This window comes from Aquila chrysaetos, chromosome Z (genome assembly GCF_900496995.4).
Source record: "Aquila chrysaetos chrysaetos chromosome Z, bAquChr1.4, whole genome shotgun sequence".
In the NCBI taxonomy this organism is placed as follows: domain Eukaryota; kingdom Metazoa; phylum Chordata; class Aves; order Accipitriformes; family Accipitridae; genus Aquila; species Aquila chrysaetos.
The window spans coordinates 52,515,010-52,538,924 of NC_044030.1; the positions used below are offsets into that span (position 1 = coordinate 52,515,010).

Below are 23,915 nucleotides of genomic sequence, written 5' to 3' on the forward strand. Positions count from 1 at the left end.
GAGAGTCACATGTATCTTCTAATTTTTTTGTAAAAATGTCATGTCCCCCCCCTTCTCCCAACTGTCTATTACAAATTGTTAATGACCACTTAGTTTGCTTTTCTTGAATCAGCATCAGCTTCTGAGAGTTGTTAAGTATTGATAAAGTAACTGCAGGGAGGGCACCATAGGAAGGGGCAAGGGAAGTGATAAGAACTAGTACCTGAGTGAGAGAGTTTTTCTTAATTTTACTATTGGTGGTTGGTGAGATTATTTTATGAAGTCAAATCTAGTAGGTGGTGCTTGCTCATCGTCTTTGCTGAGGAACATCTTAAATGAATTATGCGTAAAAGAAAGGTTGGATAATGTTTACAATTATTTCGGAGCACCTTCTTTCCCCCTTCTTTCTCTGATTTGCATCTACTGAAGATTTGTGGTTTCTAAGCCCAGACTAGAGGAAAAAGCAACAAATTGAGGAAACTCAGTCAAATTCAATCTTCTGCAAGTGGACTAGCCAGATTCTAGTTTTGTCTTCATTATTTTGGCTAAAGAATTTTAATGGAGAGATCATTAGTTCAGTAACAAAGTCTTAATGATCAGAAGTCTCATAGTTATGTAATAGCATTTCTGTGCCTCCTTTTGTTACTGTTCTCAACTTTATGAATTTATTATGTTCTTGAAATGATAGACACTTAGAGACAAGTTGATGTTTTTTCTGGCTGTAAAGATAGAATATTGCTGGAAATACTGGTCATGCACTTTACGTGTGTAAACAATACAAAAAGATAGATGGATGGTTGGGCGCATAGACAAACATTTTTATTTATTGCAAATACAGATTAATCGTTTCACAAATAATAAGATTTCTGTTGGAATGAATGAATTAACTGACAGGTTTTCTTTCTTGGCCATTGATTTAATTTTAATGTACCTTGGAGCCTTGTATGTGTGATTCTATTTTTAATTAAAAAATATAAATAAACAGGATAGCTGTTGAGGTCTGTGAAGACAATGACCTCTAGAACTTTCCTGTCTGTTACAGTAAACTGTGCTAACTAATGCTGGCCCAATTACTGAGGAGCTAGTGAACTCTTCCAGTCTTTGCACTGATTAATACAACGGCATGGTTTTCACCAGAGCTTGGACTTTCCATGTGTGATATGTGGTATGCATGATTTTCACACAGCTTTGACATTTATGAGTGAGACATTTGCCATGTATGTAGTAATAAGAAACACTTCAGGTCTCTAAAATGCAAAATCAGAAAACTGTAGATAGGTTTTTATTTCCTACACACCAGACTGCCCTGCCATTTCAGTGGGAAGTTGTTCTTACCAGATGCATCCTTTAGTTATTGAATCACACAGTTCAAAATGGAGTTCTCTTCATGCTATTCATCATGGAAACTGTAAACTTAAATGTCCAATGAACACAGAGTATCTGTTTGCAAAATGTTTTGGGTGGATGTTGCTTTTGCTTTCAGCAGAAGGCTGAAAGAACACAAGTGGACTCTTAAACAGAACTTCTCAGTAAAGCCAGGAAACAGGTTATCAACACTTAGGCTGTTCTTATTGTGTCCCTTATCATAATTGACAGTTTGACGTAAAACTGGGTCACATGACCACCAGGGAGGTATGTAGATGGATAAGAGGTCACCTTTCACATATGCTTGCTGGAAAGGAAACACATTTAAAGGAAGTTTCAGTCAAAACAATGACAATATGCAAATGTTAAGTTTTATGGGCTTTTCTCAACTAACAGAAGCTATAGCACAGTCTCCTATTACACTTTCCAAAATATGTATCTACTTTCACTAGCAATCACAGAAGCTTGAAATGAATGTTAGTCTTAGACAACCACTCTTTAAATAGGAGAGTACAAAACCTGCTTAAATATTAACCCATAAATATTATTCAGACTAGATTAAAGATTGAACTGTTGCCTGTGGGTTTTTAAAGTACATAGGATTTGCATACTTAAAACTGTGCAGGATGGTTGTGTTGGAAGGCGCCCAGTTTAAACTGAAAAGGCAGCTATAGTGAAATCTAGCTCTTGGGTAGGACTTCATATCAGTACATCTCACAGCACTGGAAAGTGCAAACCAAAATCACTTTCCTGGCATTTTACAGAGGGCGGAACCGGAGAGGGGAAGCAGATGACATTCAGGCAAGTGGCAGAGTTAGAAGCACTCAATCTACTGCTCTGCTCCTGCCTGGACCTGTGGCCCCTTCCCATGATGCCCCTAAGGTGGGTGAAGGAGTTGCATTGCCTCCCTGGAGAAACACTTGTAGTGGGTTTTGTGCTCTCTGCTACTTGTGCTCTCTTGCTACTTGTACTCACTACATGAGTGTAGCAATGAGGACATGTCACAGGGATAAGGGACCGCTGCAGCTCCACATGTCAGGAAATGGCTGGGCTGCCTGGAAGGTTTCCCCATCTGCTGCAAGGCTGGGCATCCTTTTCCACTTCAGAATACAGACCCATGTTCTTCTTCTGTATGGTTAGGTGAGAGGTACATAAAAAAAAAATCATTGGTAATGTTTTGTGGATGGAAGGTGTTAACTGAAGTAGGGCTCAGGTAACTTGCCTTGCTGAAAATGGCAAAGCTGTGGGACTGAAGAGCAGGCCTCTCCAAGAGGCTTCTAGGAAAGACTTTTCACTATGTCATATGCCAAATCAGGTCATTTATTTTGCACTCATAGCATATTTTTGAGAAAGTTAGTAATGTTATTCAGCATTTATTAAATATCTTATGAGGACTATTTATTAAGTCCCTCTAACTGAGGGATTTAAGCTTTCTCAAGTAGCCTGCAAGTAGTTTCCCACCTCTCCCTTTCATATGTCCTGCAGAGAAACTCTTTTAGGTGGCTTACTGTGGGTGAGAGTGAATGCGTCTTCTTGTCTCCAGCTAACACTGTGGCATGAATTTAGAGGTCACTTAAGTTACTCTGAGGACTATAACTAGCCAGAAAGATTTCAGCACAAATTCAGACAACATGCAGTACTCAAAATACTGTACTAAAGTGCCCTACATCCTTCCACAGCTTGGGACTCAGGTCAGGTCTGTGCCCCCAGGCTTTCCCCACTGGACTGTCTGGACATCCTCTAAGTGCAGCATTCCCGCTGCTGCTGTGAACAGACATCTTCTTCCATCAAATGGGGCCAGGGATTGTAGACGTCTTTTAAGTTTCTCCAGCCTTTTTACCCCAAAAGCACTCAACACACAAGGGATGCAGAGGCAGACTTTGAAAGTGATATTTCTACATAATTTCAAAAGTATATTTTTAAATCTTAGACATCCTGATCTCTAAGCAAGAGTGATTTGGGAGAGGAAATTTTATGTTAGGGAGAAAAAAAACATTTTGCTGGGTTGTTTTCCTAGTTTTTAAAGACAACATAGCAGCTATGTGAACCTGCTGAGGAGTGTGGAGCAATAGTTTTTAACATTGGGAAGGTGGTTTTCAGCACAGCTGATGCAGTCCTGGGCTTATCGCAGAACCCGTTGTCATATAGAGCTGCAGTTCTTCAAGGTGTTGTCAGTACCACAAGCATGGCACAGTTGGTGGAGTGAATAGTTCTACAGTTTACACTAACTATAAGTCTGGTGTAGCATGAATCTTCATATACGTGTGTGTCTGTGTCTATGGCATATATATAAAATGCACATGTTCTATTATTACCATTGCAGCATTTAGATGTATATGTATTAAGGTATGTATGACTGTATATAATAGGAAGTATGTCATTACTAACATTTATGAAATAGGTTTAAAGAATTCTTTTTGGAGCTTTCTTAATGATAAATTTAACACATTAACTGTATTTGTGGAAAGTTTCCATACAGACTGTGGGAAGAATATAATGATTTAGTGCAGAAGCTGATTTACTACAATGTAATGTATCCAATCCCTTACTGTTTTGCCAAAACAGCAAATGCAGTCACGTTCTATAGCAAGCTAAGTGCTTTCCAGATTTTTTAGCTAGACCTAAGTGCATAAAATCATTTGGTAACACTAAGTTTGTGATGTTAGTTTTTTTTATGGTTCTAATCAGCCAAAGGGCTTTTATTCTTAGATTTTATATTTTGTGAAAGAAGGAGGAGGGGGGGTGTTAACATTTCAGTCTTGTGTTTCAGCTGGAAGTGAGTTTTTATAGCTAAGTTATAAAGCTTTAAAATATGCATCTGTAATGAAGATGATGACTTTCTTAAGGATTACAGCAGAAATACATCTACTGTACATTGAGTAACTAAGATGACATTTTACTATGTCTTCAATATTAAACTCGAGTTTACAATACTGTTTTGTATAGTGACTAAACCAAATATTTACTTACCTCTTTCTTTAAACATATTTAATGTATTATTCACAGTTACCTCTTGCAAACTTTTTGACTGCATGTTTCCTTTTCTGCTTAATTTCATGTGGTTTAGTCATGCTTCTAATGGCCTTTAGAAGGTCCCTTGGAGTTCTTTAGATAACAAACAAGAAACAATCCCTATGAAAACATCAGAGACTAACATTTCCATTTCTCAGACCTTAACAGCAGGAAGCTTATGAGTCTAACAGCCAGACAGGGTCAGGTTTGCAATATTGTCTTGTCCTCAGCATTTGTATTTTTCAGGAAAAGACTGCAATTAATTGTGCTCCTGTGAAAATAGTTTATTGTAGTTTGTTTGCTGTAGCCTGCACTATCTAAAAACTGAATATGGATAGAGAAAACTAAAATACATCGAATGCAGTTAAACTCAGCAACATTATCTTCAATTCAGAGTGCTGTATCATATGTAATGATACAGCAATTAATATACAGCATGACTATACAGAGGTTAAAATGTATGTTTTCTTTGCAAGCCAGATAAGTTCACTTTCTTAAACTTAAAAATAAGCAGTACATCTTTTAAAAAAATCTTCTAACACTATAGGGCAGCTGTTAAATAAACAGAGCTATAGAGGGTTGCTTGAACAATCCTTGAAGGCAGAACTGGTGATTTGAGGATCTGGGAAGAATTTGTTTCAGCTAACATTTAGTACATTCCTCATTATATTAAAATGCAATAAAGTATTTTAAATGCTATTATTCTGAGTCTAACACAAGATTAGTTTATTTTATCACCTCTTGCTAAGTAATACCACTTTCAGTTAAACCAGATTAATAAATGTCAATTACAAAATACCTTTACCCTTTTTCAATAGCAAGATAAGGACATACAGTTTGTTTCATTTGGGCAAATTTTCTATAAATTGCATGTCTTCTATGTTTCACGAAATGCATGCTACAAGATATTGATTATATTTGACCTTTACTTAATACACATTATATAGAGCTTTGATTAGAGAAAACAGCATTTTTATTTCCCTTATTAAAGTATCTCACTATTGAATATTAACATTTCCTTTTATTCCAGCTCAGTTTGTAATCTAATAATGGCTAATTGTTATGTGCTAAACACTAGTTACTCTTTTATGCTTTATTAATAAGGAGCGTATTAAAGTAGCATTATCTTAAGCGAATCTATAGGCATTTATTTCTTAGAATAAGTTATTTTTCTTTGTTTGTTTTATTTTTTAAAGTTACTTCTTGGGAAAGTAAGGCTTTTGCCATATACAGTACTAGTTTGCATGTATTCATTTAAATACTAAAAGCTGTAGTACTGCTCGATCCATATCTGACTGCTAGGTTTCAATTGACAGCTGAGGATTTGTGACTGGACCATGAATCAAAACGGCAGGCATTTATACCCCAGTGCCAGTGAGGATACATTGGGAATTACTTGGCAAAGGTAACATTTTAATTATTTCCACCCCTACACCACCTCTAAAAAGTTGCATTGAGCTACAGTATCTGTTTTGGAGGGCCTCCAGGGGAATATGTGACAGCATTTGATCAAAACACGTTGTTTAACATTTCTCCCATATACATTCAGGTTATCTTTAGTGTAAGGTGAATTTAGAAACTACCTTAATTAAGAACCTGGAATGACAATGCTGTGTTGTCAAATGCAAAGGGTTTGTAAATTTAAGGGAATACTGATCTTAGGCTTTAAAAATGAAATGTCATTTGCAGAATTAAAGGTCATATTTTGGGGTGCTTAGTGATTAACACAAAGAAAATGGTGCTGTTACAGGTATAGATGAGTATAACAATAAATGTTTGAGGTGGTGGTGGTTTTGGACAACAAGTAACCATATTATTCATAGAGACTTTTCTGACTAATCAGCTGGTGTAGATTTAGGTCACTAACATGTACATGAAGGTAAGATATAAAGCACTAAATAACAGAATAATTAAGAATGATTTACACAAAAGAGAGTTTCTTTTTTTATGAAAAAAAGTGAACACAATAAAACCCATAAACCTTTGGTACATTAATAAATTACACATTATCTTTTACATCTCTTGGTATGTAATGAATTATGGTAACTGTAGAGGTGTGTGTCTCTAAATGGGTGTGTAAACAAATTAGCATAATTTTGATACATCAGTTTTTCATCTCTTTCATGTGCAGGATTATCTGCAACACTCAACACTTAATGGGGGTTGTACATGTAAAGCCTGTGGATTGGTAGCCTGTCAGATGAAGTATTAGCTACTCACTCTTGAAAAAATTTCAAATACTTCTTGGACATTTGTGTATACATGAAAGTACACATACTTCTGAATAGTTTGTATAAGTATGTGTGTGAGTATGAGTGTGTATATGTATTATCTACAAAATGCCTTTCGATGTACCGTATTGTACTAGGGATTGCTAGAAGGTTTGGTGGTTTTGAGTATCACCTTGGAAGGGTAATTATGGAATTTGAAAATTGATGCTGTTACAAATCTGAAGCTTAAATGCCTTGAATATTTTTGCTTTACTTTTCCTTTTTGCAATTTTTCTGAAACAATATTTAAAATCTGGAAGAACTGTGGTGGAAAAGCAAGGTGTTGTAATTTCTTCCCTTATAGATTAAATGGCACAGTGGAGAATTAGCTAATGGATTCACCTCATCTCCTCAAAGGCTGTGATTCACATTATAAATCCCCATCATGCAGAAATTGCCACAGTTTTCAATGTACTGCCAAGAGTGAATGCAAACTGAGCTAGTACAGCACAGAGGGGTGATTTATTCTCCCACTACAACGGGTGTTGCTTTCACAGGGCATTGACAGGAGTTAGAAAATTATAACACAACTGCCTATCTAGGAATATCCTTGAATAGTTTTAATCAGTCTTCCCTCGAGCCCCCTTTAAAGCAATGCCAGTTTATACCAGCTGAACCACTGTCCCAGTGTTTGCTGAATTCTTTTTTTCAGTACCCATCACACAACACCCTTGGGCAAAGGAAAGGGGAGGAAAAGATTTCTAGGTGATCACCAAGGGAACTTTGGTGAAGAATACAAGCATGGTCCATGATCCACTTACCTTTACAGACAAAACTGCTTTACAGGTCACTTCCAGAGTGCTGCCTGCCACTTTGACCCTACCAAGATACAAAAGTGCTGCAAGATGAGGTTGGGCACAAATTCTGCCATGGGCATCTCTTTACAGCCCTAGGCTACACTTACTTGGCCTTGAATTAAGGGCAGCCTTGGAGGACAAAGAAACAAACTGTTAGTTCTCCCTAAGTGGATGGCTTTTAGGATTTGGGCTGTGGAATACAACATTCTTCAAATCCCGTGTAGGTGAGGATCTAAGAAGAGAAATTATACCTGTGCAGGCTAAGGAGCAGTGAGCCTTTCTAACACTAAAACTAACATTAAAAAAAAGAACGTACTGCAAAAGCAATTGTTGGTTATTGGCAAAGAAATATATTCTAGTCCAGATAGTCAAATTTCCCCTCCCCCCCAAATGGTTTGATAAATGTTTGATTGTGTGATTTCCTTAAATCTGCAGTGCTCATTTTGATGGTACTCTATCTGACCTTTTACAGCAGGTTTTTGTCATTATTTTAAGTATATTGATTTTTCAGAAATATCATTGACCTCAAGAAGGTAAAAAAGTTGGCAGTGCCTCAACATTAGCTGTCCTGTCTCTACAGAAATCAGGTAGCAGAGGTGGCCAAGCTGAAAGCTTTGTCATGGAGCATTGCTGGTGAACCACACCTTGGAAACTTGGGGAGAGTGAATGATGATAAAACCTCTGTTACTTCTGTGTTCTTTGTCTTATTAGTAGCTGTCTGTCATACCTGATAGTAGATATGATGCATAGATTTCAAAATATGACACATAGATTTTAAAATATATTTTCTGGGTTTTTCTTTTTGTATGAAATTATGTATCTGTTCACATTTAAAGTCCCAGATATAAGACAGTAGTGATCCATATGCAAAAGACTGAACTTTGCAAAAAAAAGAGAATACGAGTAATACAAAACAATAACAAAACCAAAACCCACAAAACTTTAGGTTATTGGTGCACCATTTTCTTCAAAACCAAAGACTTGCAAAGAATAGTGATAATAAAAACTAGATTAATACTTGCTTAGCTGAAATAAACATTCTAGTATCTTTAAAGGAAATACTTTTATAAAACACCCTGTGACCATCCTAAAAAAAAAAAAAGGGAAACCCCCCCAGTTATTTGGTAAGGTATTTTGAAGCAGTAATCTTTATTTTGCTCCTGATACCCTAACCATCTACAATTTTTTTTTTTTTTGTTGCTTACTTACAGCATTTATGGTATGTATTTTATTATGTCTGCTGAACTTTGAACAACATTAAAGCACATTAATAGAATTAAGTTCTCAAGTACTTTTAAGATAATTTAGGTCAATTTTTTAGTGTAAAAATTAAAAGGATACTCAGAATCCATTACCCCCCCCCCCCCAACCCTTCTTTTTTCATAACCCTTCTTTTTTCATAACCACAGTTCTGTGATAATAACTGTTTTCCTAGAGACAGAAGGTGAAGGGAAGCTGTGAAAATCTGTGAAGCTCAATTAGGAAAATACAGTCTCAGTTGCTACGTGTGAGCAAGAGCATATGCAACAACTAAACTTAAGACATGAGTGAGAGTGAGAAAAAGTGTGTGTGTAAGCCTGATAACATGAGCCTGAGCCTGAATCTTAGCCACTCATTGTGCTATTGATATAATTCCAGTGGGACCACTCATAAAAGCCAGCATGATGGGTGTCTTTTAGAGCATGTTGAGTATTTGCAAGTTTTTCACAGACTGTAAGCAAATTTTCATTGCCAAAGTGTACATTTTAACTCAGCTATTGCCAAATATAATTTTATTCCCAGGTATTGTTATTTATATTCATTTTTTTAACAATCTTTCTGTGTTAGGTTTATGGGTTAACTGTTACTTTAACATTAAATTTACACTACTCAGGCAAATGCACTAGGTTAGCATTTCCTGCTTTCAGTCTGTTATCTTGACACATAAGCAGAGTAGAACAGCTGGCTTGTTCCTGGAGATGCTGGGGGGAGCTCTGTTCTCAAAGTGCTGAATTTCCTTCTCAGCTCTAGCTCTAGGGGTGTTCAGCTTTCCAAGCATCATTCCCCACCTGCCCCCCCCCAGCACCACTCTGGGTTTATGATAATAATGCTGATAAGGCAATCAAATGGGATAATCTCTGATTTGTGAAAGAAGCAGAAGGGAATTGAGAATGGGTGCCGACTGCTTTTGTAGCACAGTACCTTGTGTGTGTTTGGTATCGAGGAAACACACAGCTGAAGTAACACAGCAGCATTGCTGCGGCAAGCACATTTTGGCAAACACAGACACCTGTTAGAGCAATGGTTCATACCCTCTACTCCCCCCCCCCCCCCCCCGCCCCAATGCCCTTGGGCAATGTTTTGGAATAGAAGTATCAATTCCTTACAATTTAAGAACAAAAATGCTGAAGTATCATGACTGTAAAAGTATTCGTAGAAAGAAAGCCTAATGATTTCTGGTCTTTATCGATTTAAATTGCTGACTCTAACAGTTTTGCCCAAGTCCGTAATGCAGAAAGATGTACAGAACATTATGTTTCCTCCGCATCTAGGCAAACATCTTCAGAACACTTCCTAAGAAATTAATTGTATTCAAGCCAGACTTGCATGCTGCCATCCCACAGGAAATGGGTCAGCAATCCATTAAGATGCCATTAGATAATCTAATTTGGAATTTAATCTCTAAATTAACCATGCTCCATACTTGAAGCATACTTGAGAGAACGAAAAAAAGTTTATGTTTGAATCGATAGGGGAGCCGAAGCGTGAAGAAGGCTGTTTGTTTTTTCTGTAGCTGTGGTCACGTCTCAAGCCGTCTGGTAACCAGGAGAAACCAGACATGATGTAATTCCAGATTGAACTTGAACTTCAGGGGCTTAGAATGGGGGAACAATGGACCATAGGAATCAATAATGTCCATTTTCCACATGATTATGTTTGGAGCTTTAAGTGAACCTTTATGGGAGAAGCAGCAAGAACTGCAGTGTGACCAAAATGAATGAGATGATCCAGAAGCAAGATGTTAAAGTAAAGAAAACAACTTCAGTAATATTTTCTGAGCAGCACTGCAGATTCCAGCAGGATTAGAAAAGTTCCCGCTCCACAGTGAACTGGTTGCCTGTTCTGAGCACTCTTTGTTCACTTAGGTAAGACAAACTTAATCTTATGTTTCCTGTCAGATGATTTTTGGCAGCACTGCTAGGGAAGGAGGACCATATTATAGAGAATTCCCAAGTGTAAACTGTATCTTTAACCCCTTGGTTACTCCAGTTTTCTACTTCTTGATCATCTTACCTCCAATTGTTTCTTTTGAAGTAGTAAAAACTACACTGTTGGTTTTAGTTGGTTTTTTTTTTTTTTTTTTTTTTTTTTGTGCAGATAAGATTATCTGCATTATTATTTAGTCATGCTAATTTGATAAATAAACTTCTAGTTATGTTTTTTAAAAGTGCTAAGGTAAAAAATCTAACAGATAAAAACTGGAAATGGTAATATTTGGGGAAAAAGCAGTGTAGATGTGGAAAGTGGAGAGTCAGTTTTTCATAGCTGACCCAATGGTCTCTGGTAACCCAAGCCCATGTTCTCCAGAATTTGGCTCTATGGGAGGCAGCCCTCCACTTGGTCACAGCCCCCTCTGTGCACATGCATGTTTGCAAACCTCCTTTACCCCTGTCCCTGCAGCAAACATTCATGCATGCATGGTCCACAGCACAGCATGGACATGCACCATTTCTCTGGGCCCTTCCTCTGCTGTGGATTTTCTTTGTTAGTGATGGGCTCTGTGGCCTCTTCCTGATCTTTCCTTACCTTTTTTTGTTACACTATCACAAAAAGGGGTCTGCAGGGAATAAAATAAGTATCCTTACAACAGAATTCCCTTTTCCCTTCTCCGGGCATAGATCAGTAGGTCTTCACCTCCTCCATGTGCTAGATGGGTGGTATGTGTCCGCTAAACTACAAAGGGTGTCCTAAATTAAGCTGAGATATACTTAATGTATCTCTTGAAATAAATGCTTACCTTGGAGGTGAAATTTGGCAGCTGTTTAACTACAGATACCAGTTTAGAATGGTAACAGAAGTACCACATTAACTAGATGCTGGAGGGGTGGTTATTCTTTTGGCAGAAGTGCACAAGTGGAAATTTAGCCAGGACACTGAGGGTAGCACAATTGTATTTCCAAAGTTCATATGATCTTAAGAATTTGAAATGGTAAAGTTCCCTGTACCTGTGTGGGCAAGCACTTGCTTAGTGAAGAGATAGATGAACCTTGCTTGGTGACTTGCTAGCGTCGCTTCTCTTGACATCAAAGTCTTTTCTACCTTTTCTGTCCAAAGACTGACCTGACATGATCTGATCTACCTTGTCCAATCTAGTGTGTTCATGCACAGTGTAGTAAAGCTGCAAGAAGGAAATACTGTATAGGTGTACCTTCGAAATGGTGAAATACTCTTCCAGAGTTCTGAAGCTGTAATAGAAAGAAGGTAGTAACTGGTGGAAAATAAGAATCTTAAAATCCTTCAGATTTACTCAGGTCTGATTGGATTTACTTTTTATTGCATTTAGTTAATTGTTTAACATTATTATACTCTTTATGTTATTATAACCTCCAAAGCAGACTGTATATAGATATAATGTTAGTACTGCTTGTGGTCCATTCCAGTAATATTTTAATCAGAGGTTCTTGAAACAGCAATTATTATCTTTAAGAGGAAATCGTGGCAGAAATCTTGATTGGATTAACATGTGAAAACTGTAATGGAAACTGTAATGGAGAATGTTAACCCTGTAGGATGCTTGTAGAATTTTCCTTTGCTATTTTATTACATCTGAACAGATAAATACATTATACTTGCTGTGGATAGAGAAGGAGCTCATGACTGTATAACACAGCTGATAGTCTAGTTATGGTGAGGGAAAACTGTTTCTGGTAGTGAAATTACTTAGAGGTATAATGCTTCAGGAAGATGGTCCTGCAAACCATACTCTCTCACAAAGGCTACTAGTCTGAATCTCACAGCAGTATCTGATGGTGCTTCTCATGTATTTTTCTTCAAAACTTAGCCTAGAGCAGTTTTTTGGAGGTCTCACTTCATATTCCAAGGGACAGGCATTTATATTGTAACCTCTGTCAGTGCAGTCCTCATGGATTTCTTCAGGTGTAGTGAGCTGGAGAGTGGGGTAGACTTGCCTTATTCCACTCACACATACAAAGCTTTTTTATCTGAAGGAGAAGCCGTGTGGGCAGAAGGACATCTCATTAAATTCTGCAAGGACAACCAGCTTGCCTGTGTCCTGGGCGACGGAAAGTGTTTTGGCTTCCTCCATGTTGAGGGACTTAGTGAACAGAGACAGCATTGCCTCTGCTTTTGTGAAACTGAGGGCAGAAAGTCTACCTGGGACTTAGGCAAACTGCTGGATAGTGTGGTGAAGGGAAAGGTGTTTTCCCCTTTCCTGCTGTTGCCAGCCGTGTGGGCCCCCAGGCGGAGTTGGCTTTGCAGGCAGCAGAAACTGGCGCTTCTGCTAGGATGCTCTGCAGAGAAACCGTAGATGGTTTCTATGGCAGGAGCTAAACTCTTTGATGCTCACAGATGTCTCTTCAGAGCAGGTTTGAGAAAGCTGGCAGGGGACCTTGCTCTTCTGGGCTGTCAGTCTGGCTTGACTGCACGTAGGAGCACTGGGGAGCTACAAAGCAGAGTGTGGCTCATATGGTAGTTGAAAGTTCAATTAAATCTACCGTAAATGTAATGGGATATGTGGGAATGTTGGATAGACAGCCATACATATGCAACTTAGCAGATCCTGCATTATTTTCTTGGTTACTCTTCGTATCATAGCTGTTCTCAGACTTTTGTGCTGTGATTAGTGCTATTCACCTCTGTAACTTTTATTCAGGTTTCCTCTTTTGTCTGCAGTAAACACTTGGTGGTGGTATCAGGACTGGGGTGGCCCAAGATAGAGTTATATCAAACTGCAGGATGATAAGGCTAATTCTAAAGCACAACAGGAGCTCGTCAAGCCTTGAAGATCATGGCCTAGGACGTGCTAGCAAACAGAAGGGATGGCCTGTCCTTCCTGGCTGCCAGAGGGGCCAGCCGCTGCCCAGTGGCTGCATGTAGATCAGGGACTTCAGCCCGCCGACAACATGTGTCGGAGCGACGGCTTTTCCAGCCACCGCGTGCAGACGGTGTGTAGCTGTCCGGGCGCCAGCGGTACTCCCTTGCCCGCACCGCTGTCCCTGGCAGGCAGCGGGAGGCTCTGCGTGAGCAGCACGAGAGGCTTCCAACACGCCTGTGGGATCTGCACAGTGTTAACGTGGGAGATTTATTACTCCCTGAGGATTCATAAGCAGCACTGACGAATTTCTTGCAATCCACATTTTTGTCGTGGTCATAATATAAGGTGGGAGGCTTGAAAGGTTTAAATAAACACCTATATTAAATTTGTGGGTCATACAGCAACAACAATCCTATTAGTCACTTGCTACAACTTATTTCCGTTAAGCACCTTCCACAAAATCAAGATATCTGTCTCCTATATGAAGTAGTAGATAAGAAAGCTGCTACCAATAGTAATTTTTTCTTTATCAGCATTGACCCCTTTCTTTCACCTGCTGTAGTCATGAGAAGGCTGTCAATTTTAAAACAAAGAAAAAAGTCACATATATATATATGTATCCAACCACTGAAGTGCACTGTAAATCTTCAGAAAGATAACCTGGAAGTTGTGTATTTAGCCTTTGCAACAGAAATTATTTAAATGCCATGTTGACCTCACACAAAATTTACATTCTTTTAGTTAGTGTTCTATTTTGTTTAAAGTTGCTAAACACTATAAATCCTGTGTAACAGGACAGCAAAGAACTGTGCACTGTAAAACATATATTCAGACACATCCTGAGCAAACAAATCTGTTTGGGTTTTTTTATTTTTATTTTTTATTGCTAGTTCCTATTTTTACAAACCCGTGTGCTTTGAAACAATTTGCATTGTGTCTGTTATTTCAGAATTTACTTCTTAACATCACTGATATCTGAAGAGGAAGGAACAAAAAAACGCATGTTAAAACAAATTATGAAGGAATATGAAGAATATGTTGAAACAATTAAACCTCTTAAACGAGGTTCTGGTATTGAATTTTTTTTTTTTTTGGAACATAATCTTTTCATCAGATCATATTGGACAAATCTTTCATGCATAACTGGGTTTAAGTCTTTGTGAATATTTCAAGATTTGCGGTGTAACTGTGATTCTTGAATTTCAAAAGGGGTTATTTCTCCAACAACAGAATTTTTTTTTTATTTGTAATAATCAATAGAATTAAAAAAAAATAAGGAAAATCTTTAATTAAAGATATTAGCTGATCTTAGATTTTGAAAATGTAGCAAGATTTTTTTAATTTCTGAGGAGGTTAAAACCCCCAGATTTTCAGGTTACCTTCAAGAATACACGTCATTGGAAAAAAACCAAAACCTATTGAATAATATTTGTACTTCAGGCATTCAAAATACATTAGCATGTTCATATTTCATATATTTCCTTGAGGAAAAAAATTAGTCCTGCTGCCTTCAGAATTTTACCATCATTGAGACAAGCAGGTCAGCAATTTTTTCCACTTTTTTTGTGTGTAATACAGACCACCTGAAATTAATTGTTAGGAATCAAAATAGTAAATTAACAGGTTTAGAGAGGTAAAGAGTTTCAAACAGGAGTAAATGACAGAAGCTGTTTGTATTATTTTTAAGATAGAAGCCCTGAGTAACATGTCCCCTGGATTTCACAAAATAAGTTGACCTCCTTCTTTAATGTTCATACAACAGCAACCGAAAGGATCACATAAATCTGCCAAGTGAAATGTAGTTATTTCATGCACATTTAATATAGATAAAAAGGGTCTGTTTTATTCTTTACACCGGATGCCACGGAAGTGCATCTGCACATCTAGGGAGGGAACAGTGCGGAGGGGTGACCAAAGGCAGAGAAGGAAGAAAACTTCCAGCAGCCATCCTCCGCAAAACTTATGTTGGAGGTTTTAGTCTTCAGATGTTTTATCATGAAGTTTATCAGTCTAATCCCAATGTGTATTCCCAAGTAAGATGTTGTGTTTGTGGAAGCACCTAGTAAAGGAAAACTCAGTACAATGAAATGCAGAGGAGGCATGTGGTTGCACGCCGTGTGTCCAGTTCTGGTGTTAGTTGTTTGGCAATGATTGCTGACATAATGATGCTGGTTTTCTTCTGAATAAATTTGATGAGACTTTCTCTGAAGTCCAATATTTCTGGGTTGCCAGAAACACATCGAAGGAAAAGGCTGCTCGGGTTCTGCTCTGGGTACAGAATAGAGGCAGCTGAGGTCTTTCTTTGAGTATCCATCTTGCAAATACTGTTGGGTATGGTGCCTACTACTAGTTGGTGCCTGGTAAACATGTGAATGCCACTGGGACTTAAGCTCCTCAGTGACAGAGTGCTTTTGAAAGGATGACTTACGTTCCAAAGTCATTGAATTGCCTTTGAAAATATTTTCTTTCTCAGACGTTTTGTTGAAAAATTTATGGTACTTGCTACTACACTTGACTCAAGGCTACCCTTGGCTGCAAGTGTTTACATGATTGGACCCTGTGTTATCCAGTGTTCCTTAGGCACCTTTTGGGAAAAGTCTGTAAAGAAAACAGGTTTTTTGAATATTAAAGGTCGCCAGTTTCTCATGGGGACCCACGCACCTCAGAGGCAGATCTTGGGACTGAGACAAGATAAACTGCTGGGTTGTAAGAGGGTAGGAAATCACACAGGAAGCTTAAACTTTATATTGCGTTCTTGAAAAGAGCAAACCTCTATACTGTAGTGTATTTCAGTAGCTCTTACATAATATCCGTGGTGTCATATAGTGTAACTTGTATGCTTGTATAGTTTAGTTGTGTCTGCTCTATATATTTGTGTCTGAAATTTTGGGGGGCTTTCATAAACAAACAGGCCACATAGTGTAAGACAGCAGTAATACTACTTGCAACTGAGATCAACGCAATTATTTTTCTTTCAAATAAGTCATATTTTCACAAAGAAAACTGTGAAGTAGAATCTCAAGTCATATTCACAAATTTGGTTTCTTATTTTATCTTAAGTAGTGCTATTAATAATGAATATTGTCCTAACCCTGATTCAAATTCATTGTGTTCTAAGTTTTTGCAACATGTTTAATTTATGTTTTGTTTTTTTTTTCCTCTCTCTTTCTCTTTCTCCTTATTTCTTTCCCCTTTTCAACAGTCCTGGTACCTGGGCTAGCTTGGTTCCTTTTCCAGTATCAAATAGGTCACCGATCCTGCCGACAAATGTCCCAAATTATGGTTTGAACATAATTGGAGAGCCTTTCCTTCAAGCAGAAACAAGCAACTGAGGGAAAAAAAAACAACCCAAAAGCAAAATTAAAAAAGAAAAAAAGAAAGGAAGACAGGATGAGAAAAGAAACTGAAGAAAGAAGAAAAGATAGACCAGCAATTGCAGCTCTTACAATCACTAATTCCCTTATGGTTGAAACTGAAATGACATACAAAGGGTCGATGATATTTCACTGATGGGTAGAATGCAGCCCCTGCTAAGTAGCCTTTGTTATATGAAGTCCGCTGGGAAATAGATGTTCTGTCTCTGACAATATATTTTAACTGACTTTCTAGATGCCTTAATATTTGCATGATAAGCTAGTTTTATTGGTTTAGTATTCTTGTTGTTTACGCATGGGATCACTATTCCTGGTTATCTCACAAAACAAAGGCTAGGCAGCAGCAACAGAGCTGCAGGACAACAAGGGCCGTGAGTCAGCCATTTTCTCAACACTCTGATTTCTAAATGTGTTAAAAATAAGCTCTGTAGCCTTTAGTTATCAGTATGGATTTATTAAAGTTTGGCCCTTAATTCAGCCTTTTCTATTCTAGTGTGTTATGCAGTTTGAAATTTTCAATCAGTATAAACACACAGGCTCTATGGAAGAAATGCCTCTACGTAGGTAAAAGTGTTATCTCCTCATGCAACAGTAAAAAAGAAAAGGAAAAAAGTGAACATTTTCCCCATTAAAGAAACACTTACAGAGGCAAGTGCAATTTAAAAATCATATCTAAGGGGTCATCACTATAAGTCCTTCAGCCCTTGGACTCTAAATTGAGGGGATTAAAAATAGAAATAAAAATTACTTTGAACATACTTATTTTTCCCCTCAGTTTTTGAGGGCATTAAAAGGCATTAAATCAAGACAAATCATGTCCTTGAGAAAAAGAAATCAATGGAAACACAGCACTTATGTTGGTTTAGCTGCTGCCTCCACAGAGGGGTAGGATTTATTTATTTAAAGTTACTGGTTGCATCAAGAACCCATAGGGTTTATATATTTCTGTAAAATCTGCATCATAGAGACAAAGAGATAGGCAAATCCATGTCACAAGGGCACAGCTTACCGTTTACAAACTGGTAATACCAGGATGGGGATATGTTATATTTAAATAATGCACTCTTAATGTAAGTCTAATTACAGGGTGCTGAAAACTTGCATGGTGCTTTCAGAAGTTAGCCTTGTTCAACAATTTTCACATATTGACAGGAATATAATGTGCATGGGCAGACATTTTGCCTCTATGTCTCTTTAAAAAAAAATTTAAAATACTCTTTCCAGTAATCCTAATTTGCACGAAGATATAATGTCCACATTACGTGCCTTGCCTTGAAATCTAAAAAATAGAAAAAAAAACAAAAAAAAAAAACCACAAAAAAATGGACATCACTACACTTGTTTTGCTGCATTTATTATCATTTTAAATCTTTACCATTTTTATGACAAAATATTTTCTACTCCAGATGGGAAAAAAAGTGTGACATCATGGATTTTTTAGACAGTTATACCTTTATCTCACATTTATAAAGCATATCATGGCTGTGTATAGTTGCCGCTTAAAAATTGTAATCGACCAGCAATATTTTCAGTATTTTGGTGTTTTTTCTATTAAGCTTTCATGTTTTTCATCTTCCAATTAATATTGGGGGGAGGGGATACAAATTTATACGACTTATGCAATACCAAGTTTTGCCTATGTAGGTAGTGCTTTTAGCTGTATTGGTTATTATAGTTAAGTACACAGATTTAAAAAAAAAAAAAAAAAAAAGAATAATGTATGCTTTTTTTGTTTGTTTTAATTGACCAAAGTGGGTACTGCTATTTTTGCAGTGTGATGAGGTCCTTTTCTGTACTGAGAGGTGGACAGGGGATTTTTTTTTATACATACATATATATATATTCTGGGGTGGGTGGGGAGGATTTTTAACACTTTACAGTGTAGCTGTGAAGCAGTGCACCCTTAGCCAGGCAAGGGCTGCAAAGCGACTGTTCTGCCTACTGTGACAAACCTTCAAATCGGTTCCCTCTTTTTAACTTCACACCTGGGGTGCAAGCTGAAATCATTTCTGGATTTAAAAAATAAATAATGAATTCTGTTGGAGGCAGACTTGACTTGAGGAAATTGTTTTACTTTAAGGTTTTTTTTCTTGAGAAGAGAAAGAGAGAGAGAGAGAGAGAGAGAGGTCAAGACCCACAGTGAGATGAAGCCTTTTCCATTCTGGCAAAGATACTGCATCCTAAAGTGTTCACGTTAGAAAAAGTTTTTAGCTCAGAATGACAAAGACGCTTGCTTTGTCTAAGAAATGCACGTACAGGGCCAAAATATCTTTGCTGGCATAATTCCACTGACTCCAGTTGACTCCAGAGTTGTTCCTGCAAAGAATTTGTCTCCCTTAGTCTGCTTGACTGGTAAAAGTTGTCCCCCCCCCCCCCACCTTTTTTTCCCTCTACATCAAAACATTCTTCCCCCCCCCCTCAATTTGTTAACTCACAGCATCCGAATTACAATTTTCAGCCTGCTTAGGCTGTGTCAGAGGTTTGCAATATCTTCTCATACAGCAGGTCAGAGGGACAACTCTGGGCCATAGTGGGGAAGGAGTTTGTTAATGCACGGAATTACACTGTGATGTAAATAAAAACATACTTCCAGTAAAATCACATTTTGCAGATCAGTAGTGGGCCTGTTGCTGGAGACCTTTTATGCACCAGGAATCTTTGTGATGTATGGCTCAACACAGGGTGAATTTTTCTGAAAAGTACATCCTTTTATTAGGGCGCAGGCAGAGGGGAGTATAGACTTGTGGATATGGGATAGCCTGGTGGGAAAATTCATCCCTTTGCATTTTGGCGGTTTTCCTACCCTGGAGCAGCCCCGGAGGTGCAGCTCCAGTAACAGCTGCCCCACTGAGTGCTGGGCAGTGGCACACCAAAGTCAGTCCCTTCTGGCTCTGGCCAGCGCGCGGTGGCTAAGGAGCAGTGCTGGTGGTGCATCCCTCCGTCTCCAGCAGGAGATGCGTGTGTAGGCAGGGCCTTGAATGGCTACAGAGACAGGGCCTGTAGAAAGGCAAATCCTGGAGATTTATCTATAGCTAAACTGAAAAAAAGAACACCCACCCCCCTCAAAAAAGATAAGACACCAAAAGAAAATTAAAATCAACTTTGTGTTGCTCTTTTCCTGAGCCATGTAGTAAGTGAATTCATACACTAAGCACATGGCTGTTGATATTACCAAAATGTACTAGACCCACCCAGAGTATACCTCAGCCTCTGGCCTGGTAAAACAAAGTAGGTATTGTCCTTTCTGCATGCTCCTGATACTGAGCAGTTCAGGAGCACAGGGATTTGCTGGGGGGCTATCCTTGATTAGTGCCATTAGCAAGGTGTCCCCCTTAAGCTTCTAGTAACACACCAGGATGAAACTGAAACAAGTTCAGGCTTCAAAGCGCAATAGTCAAAATGATTGCCCTTGTAGGAAGATGGATGCCCTTAATAGAGCTTTTTTGTTATCTCTGACCTCCTGTATGAAAAAAATTGAGCTTACTGATGCAATATTTTAGAAATCAAACCCCTTCCTTCCATGTGAATGAATTGGGTGGTTAAGCAACTGTGGGTTTTTTCCACCTGCCTCTCGAATAGAAAAGCCTGTTTGGAAGAAAATGAACTTTTCATTTATTGTTGGTTCGGTTTTGGTGGTTTTTTTGTTGTTGTTGTTGTTTTTTTGTTTTTTTTTTTTTTTTTTTTTTAAGCTCAGCAGTCAAAAGATAAGATTGAGAACTCAAATCCAGTCTCTGGCCTCCTCCTTCACCAGGAAGTGTATTCTGACTAAATCAAGCCACCCCGTTCTATGTGCACTGTTCTGCCTTTATTAAGTTGCTTTGCAGCCCTGGCCTTATGGCTGTGCCACTGAAGTGTGTTTCCCCTGGAGTGACATGAACGTTTGAGGCTTGACTAAGAAGAAAAAAAAGGCAGTGAAGGAGACTGTACATAAAGACATGGCAAAAATATTAATTATAGCAATATAGTTGTGGGGTGATGTTCTGGTGGGCAGCTCCATTGAAAATATGTGAATGAATTTGTGAAGCTGCAAGTAGCGAGAAGAAAGGAGGATCTTCTGAATGAACCGCCTACCTTGTAGACAGTAATTTGTACACTGTATAGTTTTGTTAAGATTTTTTTTTTTTTTAATTAAAATACCCTTGTTTGTAAAGCTAACTTTTTAACAATTATAATGGAAATGCGTGTCATTTCCATTTTTAAAGTAAACAAGAATATTCCTTGTTTGGAAACTGGACTTGGGTTAAAACTCTCCAGTTTCTTAATTTATGTATTAAAAAAAAAATCTGTCCATGTTAGGAGTTATTTCGCAGATTCCTGTGCTTGAAAAGCATAGGTTACTAATCCTTTAAAAATGTAAATGGAGAAAAGTTATATTTTATGAAGGTTATTTTGTTGTATTTAGTATTGGAAAAGTTGGTTTTCAGAGCATTTCAAAATGTTGGAAGCACCACTGTCTTTTTATTAGTATATATGGCCTTTAGCAAAAGTTTTTGTGATTGTTACATGATGGTATTTAAGATTAGGTTCACAGAGCAATTCAGGATAGGCAGAGAACTAAAACAGTACTTATGTCTCACATAGCTGTGTCCTCAGGGAGCAGAATTTCGGATTTGCAACTTGTAGCTTCATAAGGACTTAATGAAAGAGATTGCACAAGGACACACTCAACTGTGACACCGGAGTGTGTTCTGTACCTGAATCTAAATTATATTTACTGTGTGAGATTATGAAGGCTGCAGAAAGTTATCCCATATTCAGTGTACAGTATTCACTTTTAATGAAACAACTCTCTAATGTTGCTGGCAGTAAGGCCCCAGGCATGACATCCAATATATTTTACATGATCCTGTCAAGGTCTTTTGTTAACATTAACCAGCTGCATGCTCCTGGACTTTTTTATTGGGTTTCTATAGAAAACTTAAAAAAAAAAAGAGAGAGAGAGTAAAATCATATGCAGGCTAATCAAGTTAAACAGGAAAAGCTCAAAGTTGAATGTTCCACTCCATGCTGAAGGAGCTGAAAACTGCCTCCTTCTTATTTGCACTTTCTGCTAGTTCCCCAGTTTTTTCTAATTCCTCAAAATTGTGTGGGTGTGGTGGAGCACTGCAGTTGGAGGATAACACGGACCACTGATTTTGCCCTTTAACCCTGCACAATGACCTTTGCATCAGCCAAACTTATTGCCATGACAACTCTTTGTACTGTTTCCATGCCACAGCTCTGTTGGTCACATTGTTAATAGTAAAGGGGACAAGTTGGAGACGGTCAATTTTTACATTTTTTGTTGCAATTTTTTCTTCAATGGTTGTAAGTAGTTTGTTTTTTGTTTTTTTTTGTTTTTTTTTTTAATGATAAAAGGGTTCACTAGTTATTACTCTTTAGAAATATCTGTGTGTTGCAATTCAAATGTATGTTGAATTTGTGAAAAGGGCTTCAGTGCCACTAGCATCATAACATCCCAGAATAAGCCTTTGATACTTTCATTGCATGATAAGGTAACAGTAAAACAAAAGGTGGCCTAAATAAATGGAGAGCAGTGTGAGCTAGTGACACTAAAGCCAGTCTTTGTATTACTGTATTTTTGACAGAATAGTTTTGAAAACTGTGCTACAGGGACTGATGTGGCAAATGTATCTCTATATGCAGAAGGAGGTTTTTTAAGAAGTATGGCTTATTATGCATTCTTCATTGAGGGCATTGAAGTTGCATGGACTGATCAAAGTTGATGCAAAATGAGAAAGAAACAAAAACCAGCAAAATGTTTACCAAAAAACTCAAACAAATGAGCAGTGCCTGTTCAATTTCACAGTCTCTGTTGAGTTCAGTTGTAAATATGTTTCAGATAACATTTTCTTCTTCTTCTTCTTCAAAAAAAATCTCTACAGCATTGTAGAATGTGAGGGGTTCCTCAATCCCAGGCATAGGCTTCTCAAGAGCTGCATTAGATTATGTCTTCATCAAGCTGTTAATTTGTGCTTGTATCATATAGAACTTTTAGTAAGCTGGGAAGAGGCACCCCATCTCAATGGTATTTCTCTGAGAACAACTTTTGTAGGGCTGTGTGTTTCTTTAGATACATTTAGTACAACTGTAGGTGACAAGTAGTCGGTTATTGCTTGCTAGCTACACACCAGGGTTGATCCATTTTAAAACTTTTGGCATTTTTCCCCATACTGTAGGCCATAAATCCTGAAGGTTACATTTTAATTAAAAAGGAGGTGCGTGCACAGTCTTTGTGTAATGAACCTTCACTAGTAGAATGCATTACAGTACCGCTACTTAATTTTGGAATTAGGGCCCTCTGGCATCAGACCTGTTTTTAGCCTGAGTGTTAACAAAGGTTTTTATTGTGCCTGGTTGGAGAATAATAATGTTCTTTTTGGTACTTTTTTTTAGGTTACAAATGAACTCAACTGCCACAAGTTTTAAACTGGTGTAAATCAAGCTTGACTTAATGTGATTGTTACTGTTATATCCAGCCTATACTGCTAGCAGCTGCTCATACTGCAGTCAATTACTGGAAGCGGATATATTTCCTATGCAAAAACTGTTTAAACAATAAAAATGAGCTATGCTACAGACCCTGGTCTTATGTTTTCTTTTCTATCTCTAAGAGTCGTAATCAGTAATATCTTAGAAACTAACCTTAAACTGTGTACCCTGATAGCATGGCACAATTTATGGAGTTCTGTGTATACTTAATTTAGATTTAATGGATTTGTTTGCATACATTTTGGCTTAGTGGTTAGACTGAAAAAGGAGGAGAACAGAAACAAAAGGAGATATAATCAGATAATCAGCTCAATTTAAAAGTTTATATTTAGTTTTCATCATCATCTTTTACCAGCCCTAGTAATTATACAGGTGACCTGAACTGCTTCTCCTGTGATGTAAGATTGAGCATGATAGCAGAAGGGCAGGAGACCTCTGTTTTCTTTCAATGTTACCGACTTGTGACAGACAGTAAATCTTTGATTTCTTAACAGCCTTTATGATAACATTTTTATTAAATAAAGACAGCAAGATCCAATCTTGCCAAAATTCTTCCTGACTTCAGAAAGCTTTGTTTTGGGTCAAGGTCTTT

The 23,915-nt window shown here is 37.8% G+C and overlaps 1 protein-coding gene across 7 annotated transcripts in view; it reads left to right on the plus strand.

The window, feature by feature from the left end:
• Positions 1-23,410, plus strand: part of NFIB (nuclear factor I B) — a 350,785-nt gene extending 327,375 nt beyond the window's left edge. For 6 of the 7 annotated variants that reach the window (XM_030005678.2, XM_030005680.2, XM_030005679.2 and 3 more), the window contains 2 exons: positions 5,673-5,761; positions 16,660-23,410. In XM_030005678.2, coding sequence (XP_029861538.1) covers positions 5,673-5,761; positions 16,660-16,789 — 219 coding nt within the window. In that variant the 3' untranslated portion in view covers positions 16,790-23,410. The remainder of the gene's footprint in view (positions 1-5,672; positions 5,762-16,659) is intronic. The other variant, XM_030005685.2, reaches the window with a different exon arrangement.
• Positions 23,411-23,915: the final 505 nt, after the last annotated feature.